The following is a 24,231-nucleotide window of genomic DNA, read 5'->3' as shown; positions in this document are numbered from 1 at the left end:
TTTAGCTAACTGGAAATACTTTAAAAGTAATAATACTCAGCAAGAATGCAGGAAAATGGGCACTCATGTCATAATTTAGTAGAAGCTTTCTGGAAGGAAGTTTGGAATTATTTATCAACAGTCTTTAAGATGTACCTGTGCTGTGACCCAGAAATTCCATCTTTGGGGATTTATTTATTTTAAGAAAACAACAAAGGATACAATATGGGCAAAGACCTGGGAGTGGTAGCTGTTTATGGTGTTTAACTAATATAGAACTAAAAATATATATCTGAAAGCAGAGAATGAAAAACTATGCAGCCATTGAAATACTGTTACAGAAATATGTTTACTGACATGGAGTTTTACATGTATTTAATGAAAAAAAATCACCTCATTTAAAATGATGTGCACAATGATACCATTTTGTAAAAATCATACTATCTTGCCCTGACTGGGTAGCTGAGTTGGTTAGAGTGTCATCCCCATATGCAAGGTTCAATCCCCAGTCAGGACATATACAAGAATAAACCAATGAATGCATAAATAACTGGAACAACAAATCTCTCTTCTCTTCTCTTCTCTTCTCTTCTCTTCTCTTCTCTTCTCTTCTCTTCTCTTCTCTTCTCTTCTCTTCTCTTCTCTTCTCTTCTCTTCTCTCTCTCTCTCTCTCTCTCTCTCTCTCTCTCTCTCTCTCTCCCCCCACCTGCCCTCCCTCCTTTCCTTTCTCTCTAAAATTAATAAGTTTTGGGAAGGTTAGGGAGAGGTGGGGGAGATAAGAGATCAATCAAAGGACTTGTATGCATGCATATAAGCATAACCAATGGATGCAAAACTCTGGGGGTTGGGGGCATATATGGGAGTGGGGTGTGGGGAGGGCAATGGTAAGATATGCACACATATAATACCTTAATTAAAAAATTGAAAAAAAAAGAAAATTAAAAAAAATAAATAAAATAAAATTATTAAGTTTTAAAAAAATCATACTATCTTCACAGCCACACATTAAAATATGAACCATGATTTTCTCTGGGCACTGGAGATCATGGGTACTTTTTCCCCCTCTTCCTTTGGCCCATGTGTATTTTCTGATTTTTCTTTAATAAATTCATCATGCTTTTGAAATAAGAAAGTCATTATTAAACTTGAAAACATTTTCCTGAATAAAAGAAACAAAAACTAACTACTTATATGTACCTCATTTGAACATTTTGTATGTCATAATGCTTGAAAGAAGAGGAAATTAAGAAAAGAGTAATCTATCAGGAAAAAAAAACAAAAACAAAAGATGATTCCAGAACAGGAGAGAGTCACAGAGAGAGAAAGGTTAACATTTCTTGGCTGCCTTGTGGTAAGCAGCTGTCTTCGTTGGACATGGCAAGCCCTAACTCAAACTAGCTGACCAGAGGGTTTATTCAAGGATACAGAGGAATTTCAAATAATCAGAGGAAAGATGGTCAAAATGAGTCCATGTGTTCAACAAACATTTCTTGAGTCCTTACCAGGGGCCCGGCCCAGGCTATGCACAGTGCTCAGGCTTCAAGAAGGCCAGGCACAGTCTTGCCTTCTGGGCTAGGATAGGCTCCGCAGCTGTCCCAAGCCCAGATCTCAATGGCTTCGCACAACAAAAGAGTGTTTCTCTTGTTACCTGTCCAGTGCAGGTCGGCAAAGGGGCCTTTGCTTCTCACTCTCTCTCTCTGCCATCTTGGAGGGACACCATTTGGGGCACGTGGCCTCCAGGACTTCGAGGTCGGGGAGAGAAATTGGATACACGCTGGTTCTTAAGTGCCTCTAGACTGCGGCCCGTTACTTCCACTCACTTTCCCATTTGCCAGAACTCATCCAGACAGCTCAACTCATTTGCAGGTGGCTGTTTGGGAAGCACTACTTATTACAGCTGTAGAACCGAACCTAATTATAGGGATTAGGGAAAGAATGAACAAAGGGTCAAAGCAGAAGGACTTTCTGCCTATCCCAATGTTTACAAAAAAAAAAATTCCATTATCCTTGCCGGCTGGTGTGGCTCCGTGGTTGAGTGTCGAGTTAGGAACCAGGAGGTCACGGTTCCATTCCCTGTCAGGCACATGTCCAGGTCACAGGCTCAATCCCAGGTGTGGGGCGTGCAGGAGGCAGCCGATCAATGATTCTCTCTCATCGTTGATGTTTCTATCTTTCTATCCCCCTCTGAAATCAATAAAAAAAAATATATTTTAAAATTCCATTATCCCAAATACCCCATGCCACAATTATAACATTTGATTCTATAGGCAAGGCTTAGGTTTCTCACTTGATGATAGTGTATTTTTAAAAGGAGCAAACTGTTAACTGATATTTAAACTGCATATAGGAATTACATCTGCTCTCATTTTTTAAAATTTATTTTTTTAATAATGAAGCTTGAATAATAGATAGCAAGCGCTAACTTTGGAGGGGTTGGTTCCAAATTCCTTGCTAGTGTGAAATACAAAAGAACACGTATATTTTGATTTAAGAATGGATCCACCATAATTATATGCTGATGGCTAAAACATGTCTGCCTGCTCTGGATGACGCTGCTCACACTTTCTTACATTTTGCAAGAATAGTAGCAGGTAAGGGGTGGGTTGGGGTGGGGGGGGCCTGGGATCCCTTTCAGGCTTCTGGGCAGAGGCAGATACAATGGAGCTGTCAGCAGAGTCATCCCTGCTGTGCCCAGCCAATTTGCCTGAACTTGAAACAGAAGTGTTAACCTCATGGAGCGCAAGTCCATCCATCCTCTGCCCTTTTCCTCACTGGGGCTTTCAGCAGCGCTTGTTGGGGAAGAAAAGGTGCTTGTTTTATTCCTAATTGCACAGAGCAGCTGATCAGTGTCTGCACGACTTCTTGAACAAAGAATATATTTCAGACCTTCTTATTGCTTGCTTACTTCATTTAAAATTTAACAGATGTCAATTGTGACACATAAACACTTTCTCCCTAGGTGATGGATTAAGGCAAATTTCATTTTATGCCTGGCACGAGAGCCACGCTAAATTGTGTGTTGAAAGGCCATTTTTTTAAAAAAAAGAAAAAGAGAAAAAGCCATTCTGACTTAAAATCCTGTCATAATAGAAGAAACCAATTTCCACAAAGGCATTGTCCTGGAACCATTGTTGGGTTATGGCGCCACCTAATGGGCATGTGGCAGATTACACAAGGGCTGTTTCCTCTGGTTGCACAGTCATAGGGAGGCACACAAAGGCAGTGTGTGCCTGCGAATGCCGTCTATGCGGATTTCTGTGCGGGGTGAGGTCTTGTCTTCACGTTTTATGTCTGCTTCCAATTAGTCATGAAACCTTGGGTTCAAGCCTCTGAACCTCTATGAACTCCAAGATCCTCACGTAAATGGAAGTCCTCAAAGCCTTCTTTTGTGGAATCGCTGGGAGGACTAAGAGAGGGTATGTTTGATGTTAAGCCAGGCTCTCAGACTCAGGTGATGACCAGACATGATGTAATAACATCATGAGGCCCTATACACTTTACTTCCCTCCTTTTGGGAGAAGCGTGGGTTTGGAACTATCTCTCTCAACAATAAGAAAAACAACAGCGGGAGCATGAAAACAGATTCAGAGGGTGGTCACCTTCAGTCCGGCCCATAATAGCCAGCTTCCTGTTTGCCAAAACAGACAAACAGACAAACAAGCAAACAACCACATACCCCTTTGGGATCTACTGCTTTACAAATTGGCCCAATTTAAGTAAGTCGTACACGGGGACTGGATTCAGCTTGTAGGTGTGTAGCTTCAAATCTCTGCTGTACATTTCTATACAAGTTTAAGAAGACAGGATGGTAGGAGTCAGCCTACTCTCTGTGGGGTGCTGCGTCTGGGGAGGGGGCAGTGTGAGTCTAGTGACAGGAATGGGAGCGAGCTCTGAAATTGCTGTTGTACTACTGGCCCTGAGGTGAGCGGCACAGCCTGCCTGGTAGAGGCCTCCCTCCTTAAGCCTCTCCCCTTTCCATTCTCCCTCCCTCTGTCCTGTTCCTTGGGACAACTCTCCCTAAAGCCACTAGGCTTCCCTGCTGAGATCCCCCAAGAGTGACTGGTGACCATGGGGGGAATGCCAGACTGGGAGTCTGAGCCGTCACTTGTGTTGTGACCTGGGAGGGCACTTGCACCCTCCCTCGCCCCCCAGCTTTTGTTTCGCTATTTGTAAAGTGGGGAGACAAACGCCTCCCTGGTTCTTTTTTTTTTAAATTACTTTATTGATTAAGGTATCACATATTTGTCATCACCCCCCTCCCATTCTCATCCTACCCCCCCCCCCCACACACACACGCATGCCCCCATCCCCCTGTTGTCCGTGATCACTGGTTAGGCTCATATGCAAGCACACAAGTCCTTTGGTTGATCTATCTCCCTTGTCCCCACCCTCCCCTACCTTCCCTCTGAGGTCTGACAGTCTGATCAGTGCTGTTCTTGATCTTCAGTCTATGTTGTTCATCTTTTCCCCTAGATGAGTGAGCTCATGTGATACTAGGAATACACTTATAGGATCCCTGGTTCTTCTTAGGATGGTGCCTGGGTCATAGGAGATGATGTGTGAGGCAGTGATTTGTGAACTTGAAAGTGCTTGGTTATTTTACTGAAACTATGCTGAATGCTTTGGGCAATTCTTAAATCCTGGAAGGACAGCATTAAGAGTGGATCATCCATTCCATTAAATCATTCATCCAACAAATATTTATTGAGTATCTATTATGTGCCTGACACTTGTAAGCAGTGATTAAGACAAACATGGATCTTCCTGTTATGGAGTGTAAATTCTAGAGGAGGCAGAGAATAAGAAAAGAGAGGAGGGAAAAAATGAAAGGCGCGAGAGAGAGGAAATGAGGGAGGGAGGGAGGGAGGGGAAGAAAGAAGGAAGGAGGAAAGAAGCTTGAAATCGGCCATGATGAGAGTACACCACGACAAATCAAGGCCCTTCCGGTGGGCTGATTGTTAAACATTTACCCACAGCCACTGGAATCAGAGGTTAGATTCCAAGAACGAGGAACTGCTGATGGATTCTGAGCACAGTAGAAACACAATTTGCTCTTTTATCTATTCTTCAAAAGCACTCTTCCAGCACATGGAGGACAGACTGTAGCTGGACACAGTGGCAGCAGGAGGGCCAGCCTGGAAGGCCGTGGCAGTCATCCAGGCTGGAGACGGAAGGGCCTCAGATCAGGCCAGTTACAGTGGCAAGATGTGGATGGATTGAAGATGTGGATGGAGTGGGATGGGCATTGGAGCAGGGCTGACAGCATTTGTCAATGGATTGGCTTGGGGCGGGGTGGGGGGGGGTGGGGGGTGGAGGCGGGGGTGGGGGGGCGGGGGATGAAGACGGATTCCCTGACCATGAGGAGCTAACAGTCCAGTGGGAGAAACAAAATAGGAAGTAATCTAGGAATTTCACAAATAACACTGGCTATTTATGACATACAATACAAAAGCCTTAGGGGGACCTAACCTAGTCTGGGAGTGATATTTAAACTCTATCAAGGTGAAATATGGTGCAATTACAAAGTCATGGACACATTTACAGTATTTCCTCCACAACTGTGATCTGGATAGGCGAATGCCTGAGTCCCAAAACACATGCCAGTAGCTAGTAACGGACTGTGGCAGGGAGAAATCGGCAATGTGTGTGCATTCACCAGCTGCCTCCCTATCCTGCTTCTGTGTTTTGCCTGTTCAGTCTGTGTCCCCTGGGAGCTGCTGGAGTAATGAGGAGGAAGGGTAGAGATGTAAATGAAAATGGAAAATCTAAGAGAGCAAGTCAGGACAGTGGCAAGAAGGTGCCAAAGGAGAAAACGTTGCTGGTATGAATAGAAAATTCGGGAAAGAGAAAGATTTTGAGGCCAGCAGGTGATCTAATGAAGGGAGCCTTGAAAAAGGAGAAAGGTGATGAGTTTTTTTTAGGGCTGATGATATATTGTTTCTTTCAACCCTTCCTGTATTGGGTGCCTTTGTCACATGACTTTTTGGACACTCCCCAAAAAGGGAAGAATATATTTCAACACCTCTGAATTTGGCATTTGGCCATGTGACTTGCTTGGGCCAGGAGACTGAGATGAATGAAGTGAGCAAGTTCTTAGAGTTAGGATTTAAAGGCTTTCCACCTTTGCCACTGTCTAGCCTACAGGTTCCAGAAGGAGACGAGTGACACATGCAGCAGAGCCACTCCAACTGAGTCTTTCCGAGGTCACCCAAAAACAGATGACCCACAGACATGTGAGCAATAATACATGATTGCTGTTTTACCCCACTGAGTTTTGGGGATGATTGTTACACAGCAATAGCTAACTGATAGGGGGCTTTTACTGTGTCATGCAATGTAATTTCTTCAGTAGCTCTTCTTCATAAGACTTAAGTAGAGAACTGAACTACTAATAGTGTTTTCCAGTTGGTGAATTACTATTTCTTTTGATAGTATCACCACATGGAGGCTGGGCAGAAGGTGGCCCTGGTACAATCCAATTCAGAAATGTTTTATGAGAATAGGCACCAGTCTGTGATGTTCGAAAGATACTTCACACTCTAAGCATTTGAGTTTGATACGCATTCCTTATCATTATCCATCTGAAGCTTAGCTATGGAGTTTTCAGAAAAACAGTAACTATAGCTCTTTTATGCAATCCTTTGCTTTCCTGTCATCTACGACATTCTATTTAATCTAATATAGCCTAGTTTTCTTACTCTGGTAAATTTTTATTTAAAGAAAATAATGAGCTATTAATCACATATGTGTCAATGCACATTCTAAGTCACATTCTCAAAGTACAGTATTTTTAACATCAAAGGATTTGGGTCCCATTGTTCTCATTGAGTGTTTTTCAAAGTAAGATTTATGGTCAATTGTAACAAAATCATAGAAGTCACCTGGGGAATTTGCTGACACTGCAAATATCGTTTCCTCTTTCTCTTCCCTTAACAAACAATTCTGCTAAAACAATGAGCTGGGACAGAGCAAAACAGGCGTCTGCACCAGCAGCTGAGAGGGAAAGGGGAGTCAAGGTGGCCCAGAGCAGGTATCAGGGACCAGGAGGGCAAGGAGAGTGTCCACACAGGAGTGCTGCCTGGCATGGTATCAGGGCCTGAGCAGGGTGACCAGGATGTCCATGCACGGGGGTGACCTGCAACAAGGTGACAGACCCCGAGCCGGGCAGAGAGGGTGTCCTTACAGAGAAGTAGCATGACATGGGGTTTTAAAGCTCATGTGGGGCTTTGGAATGATGCAAATATCTTGTAACTGGTTAGCTGGTGTTTGCAAAATACAGTGAATGTACTAAATGCCGCAGAATTAATTCACTTTTGAATGGTTATGTGAGTTTCACCTCAAATTTACTTTAAAATATCCTACAAAGGAAGAACATGTATTCATTTTTTTGACACATGCTCTAAACTTAGCACCAGATCTGTTCTGTGTAAACTACATTCTAAAGAGAGTGGAAGGAGGTAGGATTGAGGTTTAAGTGACAGAGGACTTCAGGGTCACCAGACTCCTTCAGCCAGACTCCCAACTTTGAAACTGACAAGTCTGTGCCGTTAGGAAAGATTTTCCATATTCTAAGCATTTGAGTTGCCATGAGTAAAATCAAGAACAATATCTAACCTCATTCAGGTGTTTTGAGGATTAAATGAGGTGAGCTACCTCATGCAATTTAGCACAAAGCCTGGCACATTGTAAGTTTTTAGCTCAATCCATTCTAATTATACGTGATGTCTTTTTCTCCTTCAAATACTAAGTTGTCCATTTTACATTCTGGTCCTAGTTAACAGCTTTTACAAGCACAATAAAGAATACTTCTAACTTCTGTATTTGTAGAGACCACTCTCTATAAGATAGTAGAAAAAGCAATGGCCCAGCTATGGGTCATGTGTGGTCCTAGGTTCTTATTTCTCCCAATCCCAAGGTGTTTTAAATTTAGAGAAATCATACCTGAAACCTGGATGTGTCCAGGAGTTGGTGAAAATCAAATGTAATCATATATGTGAACTGGCTCTGAAAACCCTAAAGGACTGGACAAATATTGGGGAGTATTCTTGTGATGAAAAGGCTAGAAGACAAATCCTGCCTGCCACTTTGAGCAATTTAGCGGGGAGGGATGATCAAAACAGTGCTATAGAATGCTGGCCAACACAGTTATCTCCTTCACTTATTGGGTGCTCTCTTCAATTGAGGCCCTCCCATAGAGAGAACCATTCTAGAATACATACTTAGACCCCCCAAATAATGAGCTACTTGGTACTGCCAAAGAAGGTGAATAAAAATACTACATCCCACCCACTTACTAAACCATGGTCAGTCTGTACAAGGAATGTTTATAAAGTTCTGGTCACTGAAATGTAAGGAGGAAAAACATCCTGGGTGGCTTTTGTGGATTTCAGTATGCCATATGCCCAAGACTGTCTCTAAAACTTGATTTGTTAACATATTTCCAATATTGATTTGTTATCAATATTCTTGTTAAGAACAAGACATATTAGTTAATTCCAAGGCAGGAAAAGGAGCAATGACAGGCCATGTAAAAATTTTCAAGTGGGCCAAAGACATAATTCTCCCCTCCAGGAGGCAACTAACGGCATCTCTGCCTCCACAATGTGCATCCTGCCTCCTCCCAGCTGAGCCTAGTGCCTCCTGCTCCATTTACCTGCAGTTGGCCCTGGAATCTACCTTTCCCCCCTTGCAGTCACTCTCTCTTACCTTTTGTTGTTGGCTACAAGTCTTGGCTTTCAGACTTTATGGGATTTCCTTTTCAAACTTGTTCGTGAGTCACCTTGCCTGGGGACAACTGGCACCCCTAAGCACAAGCTTGGCAGGGGAAGATGAATAAAGCCAACACAATCTCTTATGAAGGAATGAAAATGGACCTAACGGTTATTCTCCAAATCCAGCTATCCCGGAACTAAGGGTAGCAGGAGATGATATACTAAGAGATGGCCATCTGGGGTAGTAGTCCTCAAAGTGAGTGTTGCAGAGATCAGAATCCCCTGCGGGACTTATTAAAAAATGCAGATGACTAAACCTAGGCCTACAGAATAAGAGCATCTGAGAATGGAGCCCAGAATTCTGAATCTCTGAAAAGCATGATGGTTCTCGTATTCTTTGACTTCCCTTTGAGATTGGTTATGATTGAGGAAACTTGCTCCCAAAAGATACAGGGCTGATCTGCTCATGGATATAACCTTGGGTGGTGAGTGGGATTTTATTTTGTCAAAGGCAGGTACAACCAACAAGAAGGATGAGCAGCAGTCAAGCCATGTTTAGAAAAAAAAAGTGCAGAATTAAACTTTTCTCATTTAGCAAGTATATTGTTCAAATACTGTTCACGCTATAAATGAAGCAGCTCAAACACTACGTAGGGAATCACCTTAAGTTAAAGCAAAGAGAAAATGCTCTATATTTTTAGTTATCCCTCTCCATTCTCACTAAGCCAGTCAGATTTATTCTGTGGGGTGGTGATAGGGGTTGAAAATATTAAAAATTTATAGTGTCCAAGGGCAGAGAGGACCAGCCCACTGTAAATAGCTGATTTGTCTGTACAGATCAGTTGAGTGTCAACCCCACCTTTCTTCTATAGTAGTTTCACCCAAGATTGAGGCAGAATAATGTCTCTATCCATTTTATTTTGGGGAACCACAATAGATGTGATTATAGTCTTAATGTATTTTTTCTATATTTATTTTCTGTAAAAAAGAACTGTTTAAGGATTATAAGACCTTCAACTTTCTGAACTGCATGAAATGGTGCCTTTCCTGCAAATTTATCAAGTGCTTTTATAATCCCAATTTCCCAGTCATGCAAGCATTTGCTCTATTGTTGAAGACTTAGTGCAACTGGTATCAGGGAATTATACGTGGGAAAAAGCATATTCCTGGCTCACAGACTTAATGGAGGTGCACATAAGATACAAAACCTCCATGTGCCTTGGGAAAAAACTAGACTCAGGTGGAAAACTTTGTTTCAGACCAGTTAAAACCATAAAATATAGCTAACACAGAGCTTAACTGTACAGTGTAGTTTCAACTTCTGTATCGAGATAATTTTTTTGCATTTGCTTGGGATTGGCCCACAGCTACAACCATATTGGACAGATGTTTTTAACTCCAAATGCAATGCAGAATTACCTATCATTTCTTTACTATGCAGATTGAATATTTTGCATGAGCATTCAAAAACGCATGTTTGTAGTTTGAACTTCTTATGTTTATTGTTTTCTAGTACCAAAAGTATGTCTACAGATGGAAAACTCAAGAGTCTCTGATGATGGGTGGTAAGGAATTACTCAAAAAGATTGTTACACACAGACATATTACACATAATGTTGGGAAGGGCCACATTACACAATTATCAAAACATGTACAGGAGCAATCCTCATTTAGAAGACGTGTTTCAGGAATTCCAAATGATCATACTCAGCAGCTGGGCCTATTTGCAAGACTTGGTCAATGGAAAACACTGTCGCTTTTCTCCCCCTTATGGTTTCCCACCCTCGTTATTGCCATATTTGCAAAAGCAGAGTAGCAGGCTGTTTTATTGCTACTGCTCCTTATTATCCTCAAATGATGGCAATGAAAGCTGGCAAAGCAATTAAACAATGTGGCAGCCCATTTTCTTGAGTTTACCTTTAAAGACAACCAAGAGAATTTTAGAGAAGTGGGTAAAGGGCTTTACAATGCTTTGGAGTATTTATTTTTGAAAGTCAGTGAGTTCCTTGAAGTTTAAGGGTGCTAATCAATATTTAATTATTTTGAACAATTACAAAGATAACATGTTCTTAGGCAAGGAAAAAATTATGCAGAATACTCTTCTTACAAGGGTGGGTGACCAACCTTTTTGGAGTCACTTGATTATGCCATAACTTACGTTTTCAAAAATACAAAGTGCTGTATAGAATTTTCAAAAATACAAAGTGCTGTAAAGACTTGGTTTTCTGTTGAGAATTTTGTGCTAAACCTTAACTGCAAATATGTTTAAAATATCAAGTAGGTTTAAACAAATTGTTTTAGGATATATGTACTTTTAGAGCCTTAAAATGTTTTAATAAACTGTTATTTAGCTCGGTGAGAGCTAATCAAATGTTTTGGATAATGGTATGTATGCATGTGTGTATACATGCACATTTAAGGATTATAATCTGCCAACTATTCTACTTTAAACATCAAAACTATCTTCAGAGTGATGCAGAAGTCACTCTATTTTTTTATCTTGTAGAACCTTATTACCAAAATTACTTTTGTGGTAATGAGTCAGTTACAAAATATAGCATGGGAGTACCCAATGGGGGAAATTTCCTCTCCTATGGCCTCAATTTATAGAATGGGGAGTACTGGAACTAGAACTAGAAGAGGTGGTAAATAATGATATTTTGGGTGCATTCTCATCCGAAGTAAATGAAATATGAAAAATCTAGGCTCTATTTTTGATAACTATAATACTCCAAAATTAAAGGGTCCACAGAGATTAGGCCCAAAGTGTGCAGTAGATGGAATGAATGCTCAGTCCAGAATGAGGGACTCTGGCCATGAGACTGCAGAGTCATAATTGACACTTCAGCATTCCTACTGTTACTGCACTATTGTTGTAGTGTATTGAAACTGTTAACCATTTCCAACTCAGCATTAGGAGGGATTATTTTCACATGAGTACCTATCTCTTAAATTTGTAACAGAAAGCAATAAAATACAATGTAGCAAAATTTGCTTTTATAAACTAACTAGAGGCCCGGTGCATGAAATTTGTGCACAGGGTGTGTGTGTCCCCCTCAGCCCAGCCTGCACCCTCTCCAATCTGGGATCCCTCCAGGGCAGTCGGACATCCATCTCACAATCCAGGAATGCTGGCTCCCAACCGCTAGCCTGCCTGCCTGCCTGATTGCCCCTAACCGCTTCTGCCTGCCAGCCTGATCACCCCCTAACCACTCCACTGCCAGCCTGATTGATGCCTAACTGCTCCCCTGCTGGACCGATTGCCCCTAACTGCCCTCCCCTGTTGGCCTGATGCGGCCATCTTGTGTCCACATGGGGACAGCCATCTTGTGTGTTGGAGTGATGGTCAATTTGCATATCACCCTTTTATTAGATAGGATTCTGCCAGATTAACAAATTGAACAATATATAATTTTAGGAATCTAAACCTTGTCTCATACTACCCACCCAACTCCCTACTACTTACTTAAATAATGTCACATGAATAAGTAAGAAAGAATGTTTCTGGGAAAAAAGTTTCTTTATTTCTATTTATTCATTTATGCAAAAACAATACCAGCAATATGTAATAGGAACATACTTTTAAGTTTAAAATTAATTGTTCATTTTGAAAGGTTCAGGACTTTGTCTCTTTTTTCTACCTTACCATTTTTAAAATAAGTACTTCAGTCCAATAAAACAGCACACAAATGAAAAGTTTATTTCCTTACTTCAAATCATGTAAGTGGCTCTTTAGAATTTAGGTATCATTTACAGTAACCTGGAGATTTAATCACAGAATTACACATGTAAGAATGTCATAGCATACACAAAAGATAGTACAGAGAATTTTAAAAAGGACAAATTTCAGGGTACTTTCAAATTATAATGAGTAGGAAAGCCCTTTTGTGGGATACATAAGTTAAAAGGCTCTTCCCCTTCAGATTCAGAATAAAAATTACTAGGTATTGTAAGATAGCAATGGGCCCTGATGATATGACCCATGGTAGTTGTATTAGATTAGGGATAAAAGGAGTCTTCATATGTTTTAGTGAAGGGGCCAAAGAAAGAAAGGCCAGGGAGCCATTTTAAACTCATGTTCATGGCAGGTCAGATGATGCTGAGACAAGTGTTTCCCTCAAAAAGGCATTATCCCATTGCTACATTTCCAAGGCTTAGCCTTCAAACTGCCTATACTTCTACTTCTCATCTTTACATTACCTGTTCTAGGAACAAACCTTCTGGAAAAATGATGTTACAAACTGGAAAAGCAAGACTGTGGGTACAGCAATAGGGCTTTGGTGCTCTAGTTGTTTGTCACAATTTATAATGTCTAATGAGGAGACTAGTAAATCTAGAAATGGATTGTTAACTGAGTATATTCTTGGGATATGCTTACTAAACAACTTTTGTGATTCAGAAACACCAAGACTACTTTCAGTTTCTTGGACACGTTTTACTTTAAAAAAGGTAATATAATAAGCTCACAAGCAAAAATAAAAATCTGTTTGCTTTTAAACAAATAACTAATCTTTTAATGTTTTTATAAAAACAATTCCTTTCAGATACTCTGATTAACCTTTAAGTGACATAAAAAAGCTTCAGCACTCTTTATTACCAATATTTTGCACAATTTTAGATACATTTAGCATTTCAAGGGAAAAAAACTTAAAGAAAAAAAAGGAGAATGGTAACTCATCAAGAAGCTATGTACCTAGTAAAGTTTAGTTTGTCTTGGATTCTTTAAAAAAATTAGGTCCAGAATTTTAGTTATCTAATTATCATCCCAATCAAATACAATATCTATGTGTGGATTCTAGATAAAAGATAAAATATTTCCAACTAATAAGACCCACTGATTGGACTGTTTGTTTAGAATTGGTTTTACTGGATTTAGATAAGGAAGACTTCAATAAAGCTAACTATATAATGAGTTCCACTGATTAAAAATGCAGTTTTAAAAACTATGCTTTTGCGGTTAATTTCTAGACAAATCATAAATGTAAAGCACAAAATTGTAAATATTGTACTACTCACAGGTACTTGCTAGAGAAGTGAAACACTTGTATTCAAACTATCAAAATTCTGACCTTTCAAAATAGGTTGGCTAAAACAATTTTTTGAAAATCAGCATTTACTTTTAAACTGTTAAAATGTCAATTTCAATTTTTTTTAAAAAAACCCTTACAGATAAATCTTAAAAGTTGTTCCTTTCAGTCTCAATTATTTTTTACTTTTAACTATGTATTTAACACAGAACTAAATTTCTAAACATCTAATGAAAAACAGTTTCAATGTAAAATAAAACTAGGCAATCTAATACAGCTTGTATAGTCTTAATGTGATTTATCAATACTCAGAATTAAATTTCTATAATAGTGAAAAACTTTCAGTCTCTTCTTAGTATTCAAAACCAGCAACTTCCAATGAGACTAGAAAGTTAGAAGAGAGGATCAAACAGATTTAAGCACTGCACGACTTCTTCTAAAATGATGCACTCTTTTATCCTAGAAAAGACAGAAACAGTTCTTTTTATTTCATTGAAAATGTCCTATTAGCACTATGACCTAAGAGAGTTGTGAAATACTTAAAAGTATTTATTTTGGGTTTAAAAACTATAAATGAGAGAAAAGTAATCCTTTTCGTAAAGTATTCCTGAATTCTGATGACAAATGTATCAATGAACTAGTTTTATTCAATAATTTAATTAAAAAATAAAACTTGGTAAACTCAGAAACAGAGAACTTAGAATCACTACCATTTTATGCAGATTCTTAATTAATGATTTGGCAGTGATGACCCAAAGGTATTGATGAAAATATATGTAATTTCAAAAAACAGTTTTTACTAACAAAAGTGCATTTGATACAAATCATAGCTTGAGAACAACACTGCACTTCAATCTGAAATCCTATACTTTTAGATTAAAAGTAAAGGTTTTGACATATTTAAAAGAATATCTTTCACCTGTGATGAAGATACATCACTCTTTGGGAAATGAAGTAAAAAATTAAAAATATATGCAACTTTTTCCTTTCATTTTATGTTGTGCAGATAGAAGGAATATGAGTAAAGCAATAACAACAATAGTATTTTCTTCTCTACATATTAGTGTGGGTTTTTTAAAAAAAAACACAAAAAAAACTGCCCTTTTCCTAAGGATAAATTCAGTTGTTATATAAAGAAGGGTAACTGGAAATTATTTAATTTGTTAACAGGGTAAAATCTTATTTAGGTTAAAGCCCAGAAAAGTGGTTACAAACGGAAGGATCTTCAAAGATCAGGTAGAATAAGAAAAATTATGGAGAAGCTGAAATTTAGACAACAGAATGGAATTTACCATGGGTATATAACTGCCTCAATGCATTCAAATTCAATTAGAACAATAACATTTAGCTAATCAAAATAGGTATAAAGGCCAGATAACTGTAGGCTATCAATTTCTGATTTCTACTTAGTGTTTCTAGCCCAGAGGAGCAAAAAACTTTTGAAGGTTCAAAAACTCTGGAAGCTTTTGTGTAATACCAGCTGTAAACTCAAGTTTAAAGACCATGTTCTGCTTTGCAAAAAAAAATCATTTAAGTACTACTTATTTAACCTTCAGAACTTTGGGAAAGGAAAGCTGTGATACAATACCAGTTCTTTCCCTTTAAGTTATACTATGTAGAATGAAACAACAAAAGAACAAATGTCAACTTTAAATGAATATTTACTCCCTGTGGAGAAGATCGTAAGAACTTAATCCTGCTATGGCTCTTTTCTTCTGTATTATAGAAATTCCTTAGTATACCCTTCAAAAAAGGCTTTAAGCTTCATTCTATGTCATTTCATAGATGAAAAAACTATTCTCTTTCCCTGTTTTAAAACACAAAGCAATGGTTAAAAACTTCCTTTTGAATGTAAAATGGTGAAGTCATTTTGAGAAAATTCTGGAAGTTCCTTGAAAGGTTAAACATATTACCATTTGACTCAGCAATTGCATTCCTAGGTATATACCCAAGAGAAATAAAAGCATATGTCCACACAATAACTTATACATAAATGCTGAGGGCATTTCTGCCAAAAAGTAGAAACAATGCAAGTCTATCTAGTAATGAATGGGTAAAATGGTATATCCATAAATAAAAAGAAATAAAATACTGATCCATGCTGTAACACTGATGAACCTTGAAAACATTATACTAAGTAAAAGAAGCTAGGGCAAAAAGCCAAATGTTGTATTATTCTATACTAGAGGCCCTGTGCAAAAATTCTTGCATAGGTGTGGTCTCTCAGGTTGGCCAGCGATCGGGGCCAATTGGGGCTGGCCTGCAGCGGGGAGGGACTGTGGGAGGTTGGCTGTGGGAGCTCCTTTGTTGAGTGTCTGCCCCCTGGTGGTCAGTGTGCATCATATTGACCAGTTGTTCGGTAGACTGGTAGTAATGGTCACTTAGGCTTTTATATATATAGATAAATATATGAAATATCTAGAATAGGCAAATCCTTAATAAAAGTAGGTTAGTGGTTGCTAAGACTAGAAGATTTGGGGGGAAATGGAGAGTGACTGCTTATAGGTAAGAGGTTTATTTTTTGGTGTGACTGAAATATTCTAAAATTGATTGTAGTCATGGCTTGCAAATATACTAAAAAGTACTGAACTGTACACTTTAAAGGAGTGAATTGTATTATAGTCAATAAACATGTTATTTAAAAAAACGCCCCTTTACTAAGCACACACAATATTATTCCCTCGTTGGAGTGACCAGTTAGTTCCTTTCCATATTCACAGAGTCAGAACTAAAGAGATTTTAGAGACCTTTAGTCTTGTGTCTTCTCATTTTAGACTTATAAAAACTGGAGCCTTAACAAAATTTTATGACTTGTCCAAGGTGATAGATGGAACCAGAATCAGAAACCAGACTTCCTTAAATTCACACACCTATGTTCTCTTCACTCCACCAACTCTAAATCAACTTCCATTTCTTTCTACTCAGCTTTTTATGGCTTCACTTTACCTCTTCGCCCCCTACATAGTTCAAGTATGTCATCTGAGTGATCAATTTCTTTAGTCCAATATGCACGTACTCTTAAGTTGTTTTCCGTATCTAAAAACTTTACTATTTCATCAAGTTAATATTCTCTTTCAAGTATCTTTTTTCATAAACTCTTTCAATTGTAAGCTTCTGCTAAAGGTTTGTCCCCTAAGAACAAACTATACTACATCAAGGTTTGAGCAACATAAAATGCATTACCAGGTAAAACTCACTCACAGTGGTTTACTAGGTTACAGTCAAATGCAAGAGTTCAATTAAATGTTCTAGTAATCTCAAAATGTATATACCACAGGAAAAAAAGTTGTTTTGTAGTTGACAAATGTGCTTTTTTATCCTGTGTACTATTCCTTTCATACCTTGAAGTAGTCATCTTGAGTAACAACAGAGTTTCTCAGTCTGTTCTCTGGATTAAACAGACAAGATACCACCGTCTGTATGCTTCGATCCACAGATTTCTGAAACACAGACGTTTTCTGTAATCTAAAGACTATTCCTTTTACTTACTGTTAACAAGCCCTTTTTATATAAAGTTTAATGAATAATACACTTATTTCTAAAGAATTCTTAGGAAATTTGTAATTCTTAAACCACATAGAATGTCACTTAGAATGTAACTTTTCTACTGAATTCAAGAAATATTTAGAACCTTAGTGATAGAGTTCTGATTTTAAAAGCTCAATTTAGTAAAACCCTAAGATATTAGCTTAAGGCTCTTTAATTTTTCTTGTTAGATAAGAAATAGTGAACTCCAACATTTCTAGAAAAAAATATCCAGGATAAAAACCTGATATTATAATTATACTTTGAGCTATTTTAATAGTTTCCAAATTTCAAATCATATATCAAATCAGGGAATTTCTTCACCCTATATAGTTCAGTAGTTCTTGACCTTTTATTCCACTGAAATACACTTGGACAAAGTTCACATACTACAATGAAAATTCTCCACTGTTACCCATATTCCCACCCATTCAATTAAACATAAGACAATTCAAAAGTGAGAACACTATTATAGGAATCTGCTGTAATGATTAAAAAAAACTGTCTACTTCAATATTTCAATTATTACTAGTGACTCCACCACTCCTGAAAGCTACCATGTATAATGTTATAGAAAGAATACCATAAATAACTGCATGTTACTATTTAGCTAGGTAAATATTTAAATTGGTAAAAAACAAAACTAAACTAAAACACAAAAAACAAAGAACAAACAAACAGGTAGGTATAATTTGTACTAATTCCTCTTTTGCAGAATAGGAGGCTTGAGGAAACCTGCCATTGTATTTGGTTAAGTCAGGTTAATACAATATTTATTAAAGTATGGTTTTTAAAAAGAATAAAAATGAAAATGGAAGAGGAAAAGAACTATTAAATTAGAAATTATATTTATATACTAAAAGTTTGGGGGTGCCTGGAATTTCATCAACTTTAACATAAACTGACATGTTATTAATTACTCAAGCTTTTTAATTTATGGCTTCCATATTGAAATTGGGGCAAAGATGCTCACTTCTCAAAGGGCCATTATTAAAACTTGAAAAAATAAATATAAAAATATTAATAAAATTATATGTTTGCCTTTTGTGGGCCATTTCCAGAGGATGGAGTAGTAGCTTCATGAACCGAGCATTCACTTGTCAAAACTTCAGCTCCTGAATCAACTTCATTACAGTGGTAGTTAACAGCTGTATAAACCTACATTTAAAATGATAAAAGTATAATTAAGGAGATGTATATTAGACACATTTCTAAACAACCTATTCTTCAAAATAGTGAGATGATATTGAAAGTATAAATGTGCGTCATGCTGAAGTTCAATTACATTACCACAGAAACTTTATTTTAAATTGAAGCTGAAATGCAATAATAAGGTAGTCTTTTATTTTGAAATGTCTTTTAAGCCTCAGCACAATCAGAATTGGAAGTGCTCTAAAAAAAAGAAACTTCAGCCGAAACTGGTTTGGCTCAATGGATAGAGCGTCGGTCTGCGGACTGAAAGGTCCCAGGTTCGATTCCAGTCAAGGGCATGTACATTGGCTGCGAGCACATCCCTGGTAGGGGGTGTGCAGGAGGCAGCTGGTCGAAGATTCTCTCTCATCCATGTTTCTAGCTCTCTATCCCTCTCCCTTCTTCTCTGTAAAAAATCAATAAAAAAAAACAAAACAAAAAAAACACCTTCAAATTATAGGGAATGGAAATTTCCCAGCACCTGAAAATTTTAACTCATATTATATCCTTCAAATATCCAGTCTTGATGAAAGACAGAAGGTAATAAAGATTTAGGTGTTTTAGAGGTAGCCCCTTTTTTATTCCCTTTCTTATATAACATACAGCATATTACAGAAAAATATTACTTTGTTTCTCTTCAACAGACATTTTTATAGGTAGGAGAAGGAGATTCAATACTAATTCTAAATCCACAGAATTAGCATTATCATAGGTATTAATACTACGTTTCTTGGGTTCTATATTCTATCAGTAACTAATTAAACACCTGTTGTATGCAGAGCAGCCATTGTTTAAGCAAAAACAAGCCAAGAAACAAAAAGCAGTTTCTCCCAGGGAGTATACATTTGAGTTGACAAGAAATTAATAAACCATAACACGTAATGTAAAAGGGCAATTAAACATGTTTCTAGGCATACATGATATGGCAAAAGCTCAAAAATATATATTAATAGTTAAACAAAAAAAAATACTTGAGAACAGGAAGTGTATATTTGGCTAATTCACCTTACCGGAGGTATAACATAACTCCTTTGTTCCCCAGTAGACCATTGTGGTGGCATCTTAAAAAAAAAAAAAAAAAAAAGGAAATATTTAAATATTCCTACACTTTTCACAAGGATATGAGATAGACAATGCTGGTTTCTTGAACTTGTTATAATAAAAGAAACAGAATGAAAGAAAGTAGTACTTTATGTTTCTAATACTTGAGGATTTTATTATTACTTTCATATATAAACTCTACCTTTTCCTCAATTTTCCGAGGTTGGCATTCAGGAAAACTCAAAGATAGTATTCTTTGAATTTATTACCATAGATATATGATCATCGATCATAGATATAGTCATATCTAGGAGCAGAGAAATTCAGAGAACTACTGCTATCTTGTAGTAGCCAGCTAAAATAAACACTACCAAATATAACTGGAAGTCAATGTTCTAAGAATTGAGTGATAATTTTATTTCAATCTCTTCCCCTAGTAAAATTTTTAAGTCAGCCTGGGTGTTTCAGCTATTTGATAGTAAAGATGAGGAATACATGAGGGGACACCAAATTTTCTAAGAAATAAAAGAAAAAACTTACTGCTAAGTACATTCCTGTCAAAATATCATCCCCTTATTTCTAATAATACAGGAGATTTAATTCAAAGTTTTTCTTCAATTTTAGGCATACTCAACTAATTTAAATGAAAAACTATTTATATAAATAAAGGCCTCAATAATATTCCAAAGTAAATCATTTGTTCCCTCTTAAATCACCTGATAATTATAAACAGGCAGTTGATATCCGGTGATGACCTGAACTGGTGAACTTGGATAAGGAGGATATGCCTGAAAATAAAAGTTTCAGAAAGAATGTAAAGAAGGAATATTTTCCCCAAAGAACAAATATATGAAAATGAAGAAATCTTAATTATTTTTCTATGTGCAGTGCAGGACCCTATTTGAGGATTGGCTTCATAAAAAAGTATTCTCTAGGAGGAAGGGGTAAATAAGGGAAGTGACTGATTTTACTAGCTTATGTTTATGTCATTTGTATATTTATCGCCATGAAGAAGTTCTTACACTGGTAACAAGACTTAATTAGGGCAGATTTCCATGTTAAAGTTATATTAATACACCTGCTATTTCTCTGTAAAAATACTTTTAGGTAGTTTTGTATTTCTTTGACAATATCATGGGGTAATGTTTAGTCAATGTATAGTCTTCCTACAGACTTATGGCTCTTTTTGTATTTTACTTCTAAAATTTAAGGGCAATATATAACCCAAAACAGGAAAAGAGGCAGTAAAATATACTCCACCTTTAAATAAATATTACTGATTAAAAACTTCTAGGTAGTAGCATATATGAATATACCCAGAATAGGTAATAACACAGTAAATGTTAGGAACAAGTGTTTTTTTTCTTCTAGCCATGTTTAGGACAAGAAAAATAAAAAATATACACTACACCTTCAAGTAGATAGAAAATGTAAACAAAGGAGAGACACTGCAGTACTATTTCACTATTATTGTTTCTTTTATGCAAATAAAATGTCTTTTAAACTGAAGAAAAGAAACACTGTCATCAATAGGAGATAGTAAATATTCCACATACTACCTCAAATATTGATGTAACCAACCAGGACCAAATTGTATGCCAGATTTATAGTTTATGAGTACAGTTAAGTCATCAGAAACCTATCCATTCTAGAACCAGAATATATCCAGAAGTCAGCAATCTTTATGGAGAGGCATCTGGACATTATTGCAAATGAAGAATAACTCGACAAATGGCTAACCTTAGAAAGGAATAAACAAGGCAGACTCATGAGAAAATCTGCCTTCATATATTTTATGAGTTGTTATGTAAGGCAAAAAAGGAAAAGACATGTTCTTTGTGGCTACAAAGGTCAGTTTCAAGATAAAGGTTTACAAACTATATAGAAGCAGATTTTAGCTTAGAATAAGGAATAACTAAGAATGACAGACTTACAAAAATAGATTTCCCATAGCTGTAAGTATTCAAACAGAAACAGTGTTATCACCGTTTATATAATTCCAGTGGGAAAAGAAGTGAGACTGGCTTACTTTTAAGGTACGCCCATCCATAAGATCTGCAATACTAATAAAATGAAAAAACAAAAAACAAAACAAAAAAACAAACACAGGAACGTAGGTAATTCTTACCTGAACATACTGAGTTATAGGATTCATCATGGTTGAAGGCTGCACGTAAGTTTCAGCATTTGGATTACTCCAGACACTCTGAAACTGTGGTGGAGGAGGAGGATTAAAAACCAAAGGACGTGGCTGCACATGATAAGCACCTTTGTAAAGAATAAAAAGAAAACAAAGCCTATTTTTAGTTCTCTGAAAAGCTACATATGTGTCAACAAGAAAAATTCCTTTCTTTACTCACATAAATTTTGCTTCCTGATTGCAGGGCCCAGTTTCAGCTTTTTACCATGGAAATTTATCTGTGACTGAAAATAGTAACAAAAGTAGAATCAGTTTACTTCCAAGACCTTCATAAACATCCTAAATGTTCTAAAAATTTCTACTATCAGAGAAGATCAGTGGTAAGAACATAGTAAATAAAAGAAATTTATCAGCACCTTACCATCACTACTCGTGTCAAGAGGTGTCATGGAATTTGATCAAAACTTTTACATTCTGTCTCTAGTTCATGAAGCTAGATGCCCATTAAAAAAAAAATAGGTTCTCACAAGTTATGTAAGATTACTCAAGTTTGAATTTCAAAAAGGAAGTATATCTGTCTCTATATTTTATATTTTTATTGATTTCAGAGAGGAAGGTGGAGGGAGAGAGAGAGAGAAACATCAATGATGAGAGAGAATCGTTGATCGGCTGCCTCCTGGCCACCCCACACTGAGGATCGAGCCCACAACCTAGGCATATGCCCTGACCAGAAATCACTGTGACCTCCTGGTTCATAGGTCAATGCTCAACCACTGAGTCATGCTGGCTGGGCTCTATCTTTATATTTTATATAAGACTGAATATGTATCTGGGGCTCAAGTAATACAAAACATTGCATCCAAAATCTAATTAAGAGATTTTCCCATAAGAAGACTACTTACTTCTACTATCTTCTGCACATCCACATCATTATAAAATGAAACAAATCCATAGCTAGAAAGGCAGATAAATGAAGTATAAAATCATCACCATAACTGAATGTTTTAAAACTTCTAGTATTCTATGCAATAATTAACAAAAGTGATAATAAAGTATGAAGAATACACAAATATTTTTAAGATGTACATGATATTCTATAAATATTACAGCTTTTTTTCCTTACAATTAAAGTAGTGAGAACCTTATTCATTAACAGAAAATTCCCATCTAGAAACCTAAATATAATTTACTGTCTATGGCAAAAAGGTTAAAATTTAAAATACGGTGAAATGTGCAAAGAAAACAATTCTTTGATAAAAGTAATTAATCCACTTAAGTTAAATAACTAAAGATGGGAAATATTTAAATGCAAATACTAGGAAAATAATTAAATGAAAGAGAGCTGGCAGCAAACTTTTATCTCTACATGAAAGAAATTAACAAAGCAACGAATTTCATTTATACAAGTACATATAAAATACTAGTTTTGAGTTCTGCCTCTAGTAATCTACAAACTAGTTCATATGTATTTTATATTTCATACTCAGCATATGTTTTACTTACCCTTTGGATACACCAGTTCGATCCGTGATTATCTTCACTTCTTTTACTGAACCATATCTAGCAAAGAAACTTCTAATTTCAGCTTCATCCATCTATGGAAAAGAATTTGACTTTAAGAGTAAATATTCAGCATTCAAAAATTTCAATTATACTATAAAAGAAGATTTGATGATGTGGAACTATTTCACCCAAGTATCCTCAAACTACCTGTAGCTCTTTGTCAAAGATACTTCAGTCCCCATAGGTTAAACACAAAACTAGTTCCAATACTGCATGAAGTACAAAATCCTTGTTTGCAATAAGCACAAAAACCCCATTATTCCCAAGACATATTTTTGAATAAAGTAAATATGAATACAATACCCTAACATCAATTCCACCAACAAAAACGGTGTTTGGCATGATTTTGCCTTCAGGTAAAACATAGCCTTGGCTGGTCGTAGATGATGAGGACTGGGTGCTGGCCTCTCTGGAGATGGTTGACTTTGGAGTCTCAGAATTTGTAGCAGACTGTAATTTGGTAAATAAATATAGAGATATCATCAGTAGATATTCAGGCAACCATACAATGTGAACTATAATTTTTTAAAGTATAAAACATTTTCATACAAATTATTTTCACTGTAAATTAGCAATATAGCTTAATCCAGGCTCAGGTGTAAAGTAATCACAGCAGATCAGCATGAAATGTTAACAAAAGGGTATATAGTACTTACTTAGTATTGCTCATTGCCATTTCTTATGGTAGAATACTGATTTTATATTGAGTTTGTGAAAATACTATGTGAACTGGTAAAAAACAACTAGTAAATTCAGGTTTGCAAAAAATAAATTTATTAAAGTTATCCTAGTCTAAGCCAATAAGCAAATTTTCATTTTATAAGTAACTTATTAAAAAGCATGGTAAATCTTTTTAAAAGATAAAATTTTAAAAGCTGCATAAGAAAACAAAAATTTAGGTTTAATGTAATTTCTTGTCTTATTTTTCTATTCACCAAAATTAATATAGATTTTATAATTAGATCTAGAGGCCTGGCGCATGAAATTTGTGCACGGGTGGAGTCCTAAAGCCTGGCTGGTGATCAGGGCTGATCAGGGCCTTCCTTCCTCCAGC

The 24,231-nt window shown here is 36.8% G+C and overlaps 1 protein-coding gene across 1 annotated transcript; it reads right to left on the bottom strand.

Moving 5' to 3' along the window:
- Positions 1-14,122: 14,122 nt before the first annotated feature.
- DAZL (deleted in azoospermia like) lies at positions 14,123-23,660 on the bottom strand (the record flags this gene model as incomplete). Its single annotated transcript, XM_079795054.1, has 10 exons — positions 14,123-14,176; positions 17,059-17,157; positions 18,284-18,400; positions 19,444-19,494; positions 20,191-20,262; positions 21,603-21,742; positions 21,835-21,898; positions 22,517-22,568; positions 23,118-23,209; positions 23,481-23,660. The coding sequence occupies 10 exons, from the start codon at positions 23,658-23,660 to the stop codon at positions 14,123-14,125; spliced, it is 921 nt and encodes a 306-aa protein (XP_079651180.1).
- Between the last annotated feature and the right edge of the window lie 571 nt (positions 23,661-24,231).

The sequence above is a fragment of the Cnephaeus nilssonii genome, assembly GCF_951640355.1.
Source record: "Cnephaeus nilssonii genome assembly, chromosome: 17".
Classification (NCBI taxonomy): Eukaryota; Metazoa; Chordata; class Mammalia; order Chiroptera; family Vespertilionidae; genus Cnephaeus; species Cnephaeus nilssonii.
The sequence above is the reverse complement of the archived record's forward strand: the minus strand, read 5'-3'. Positions and strand labels throughout refer to the sequence as shown.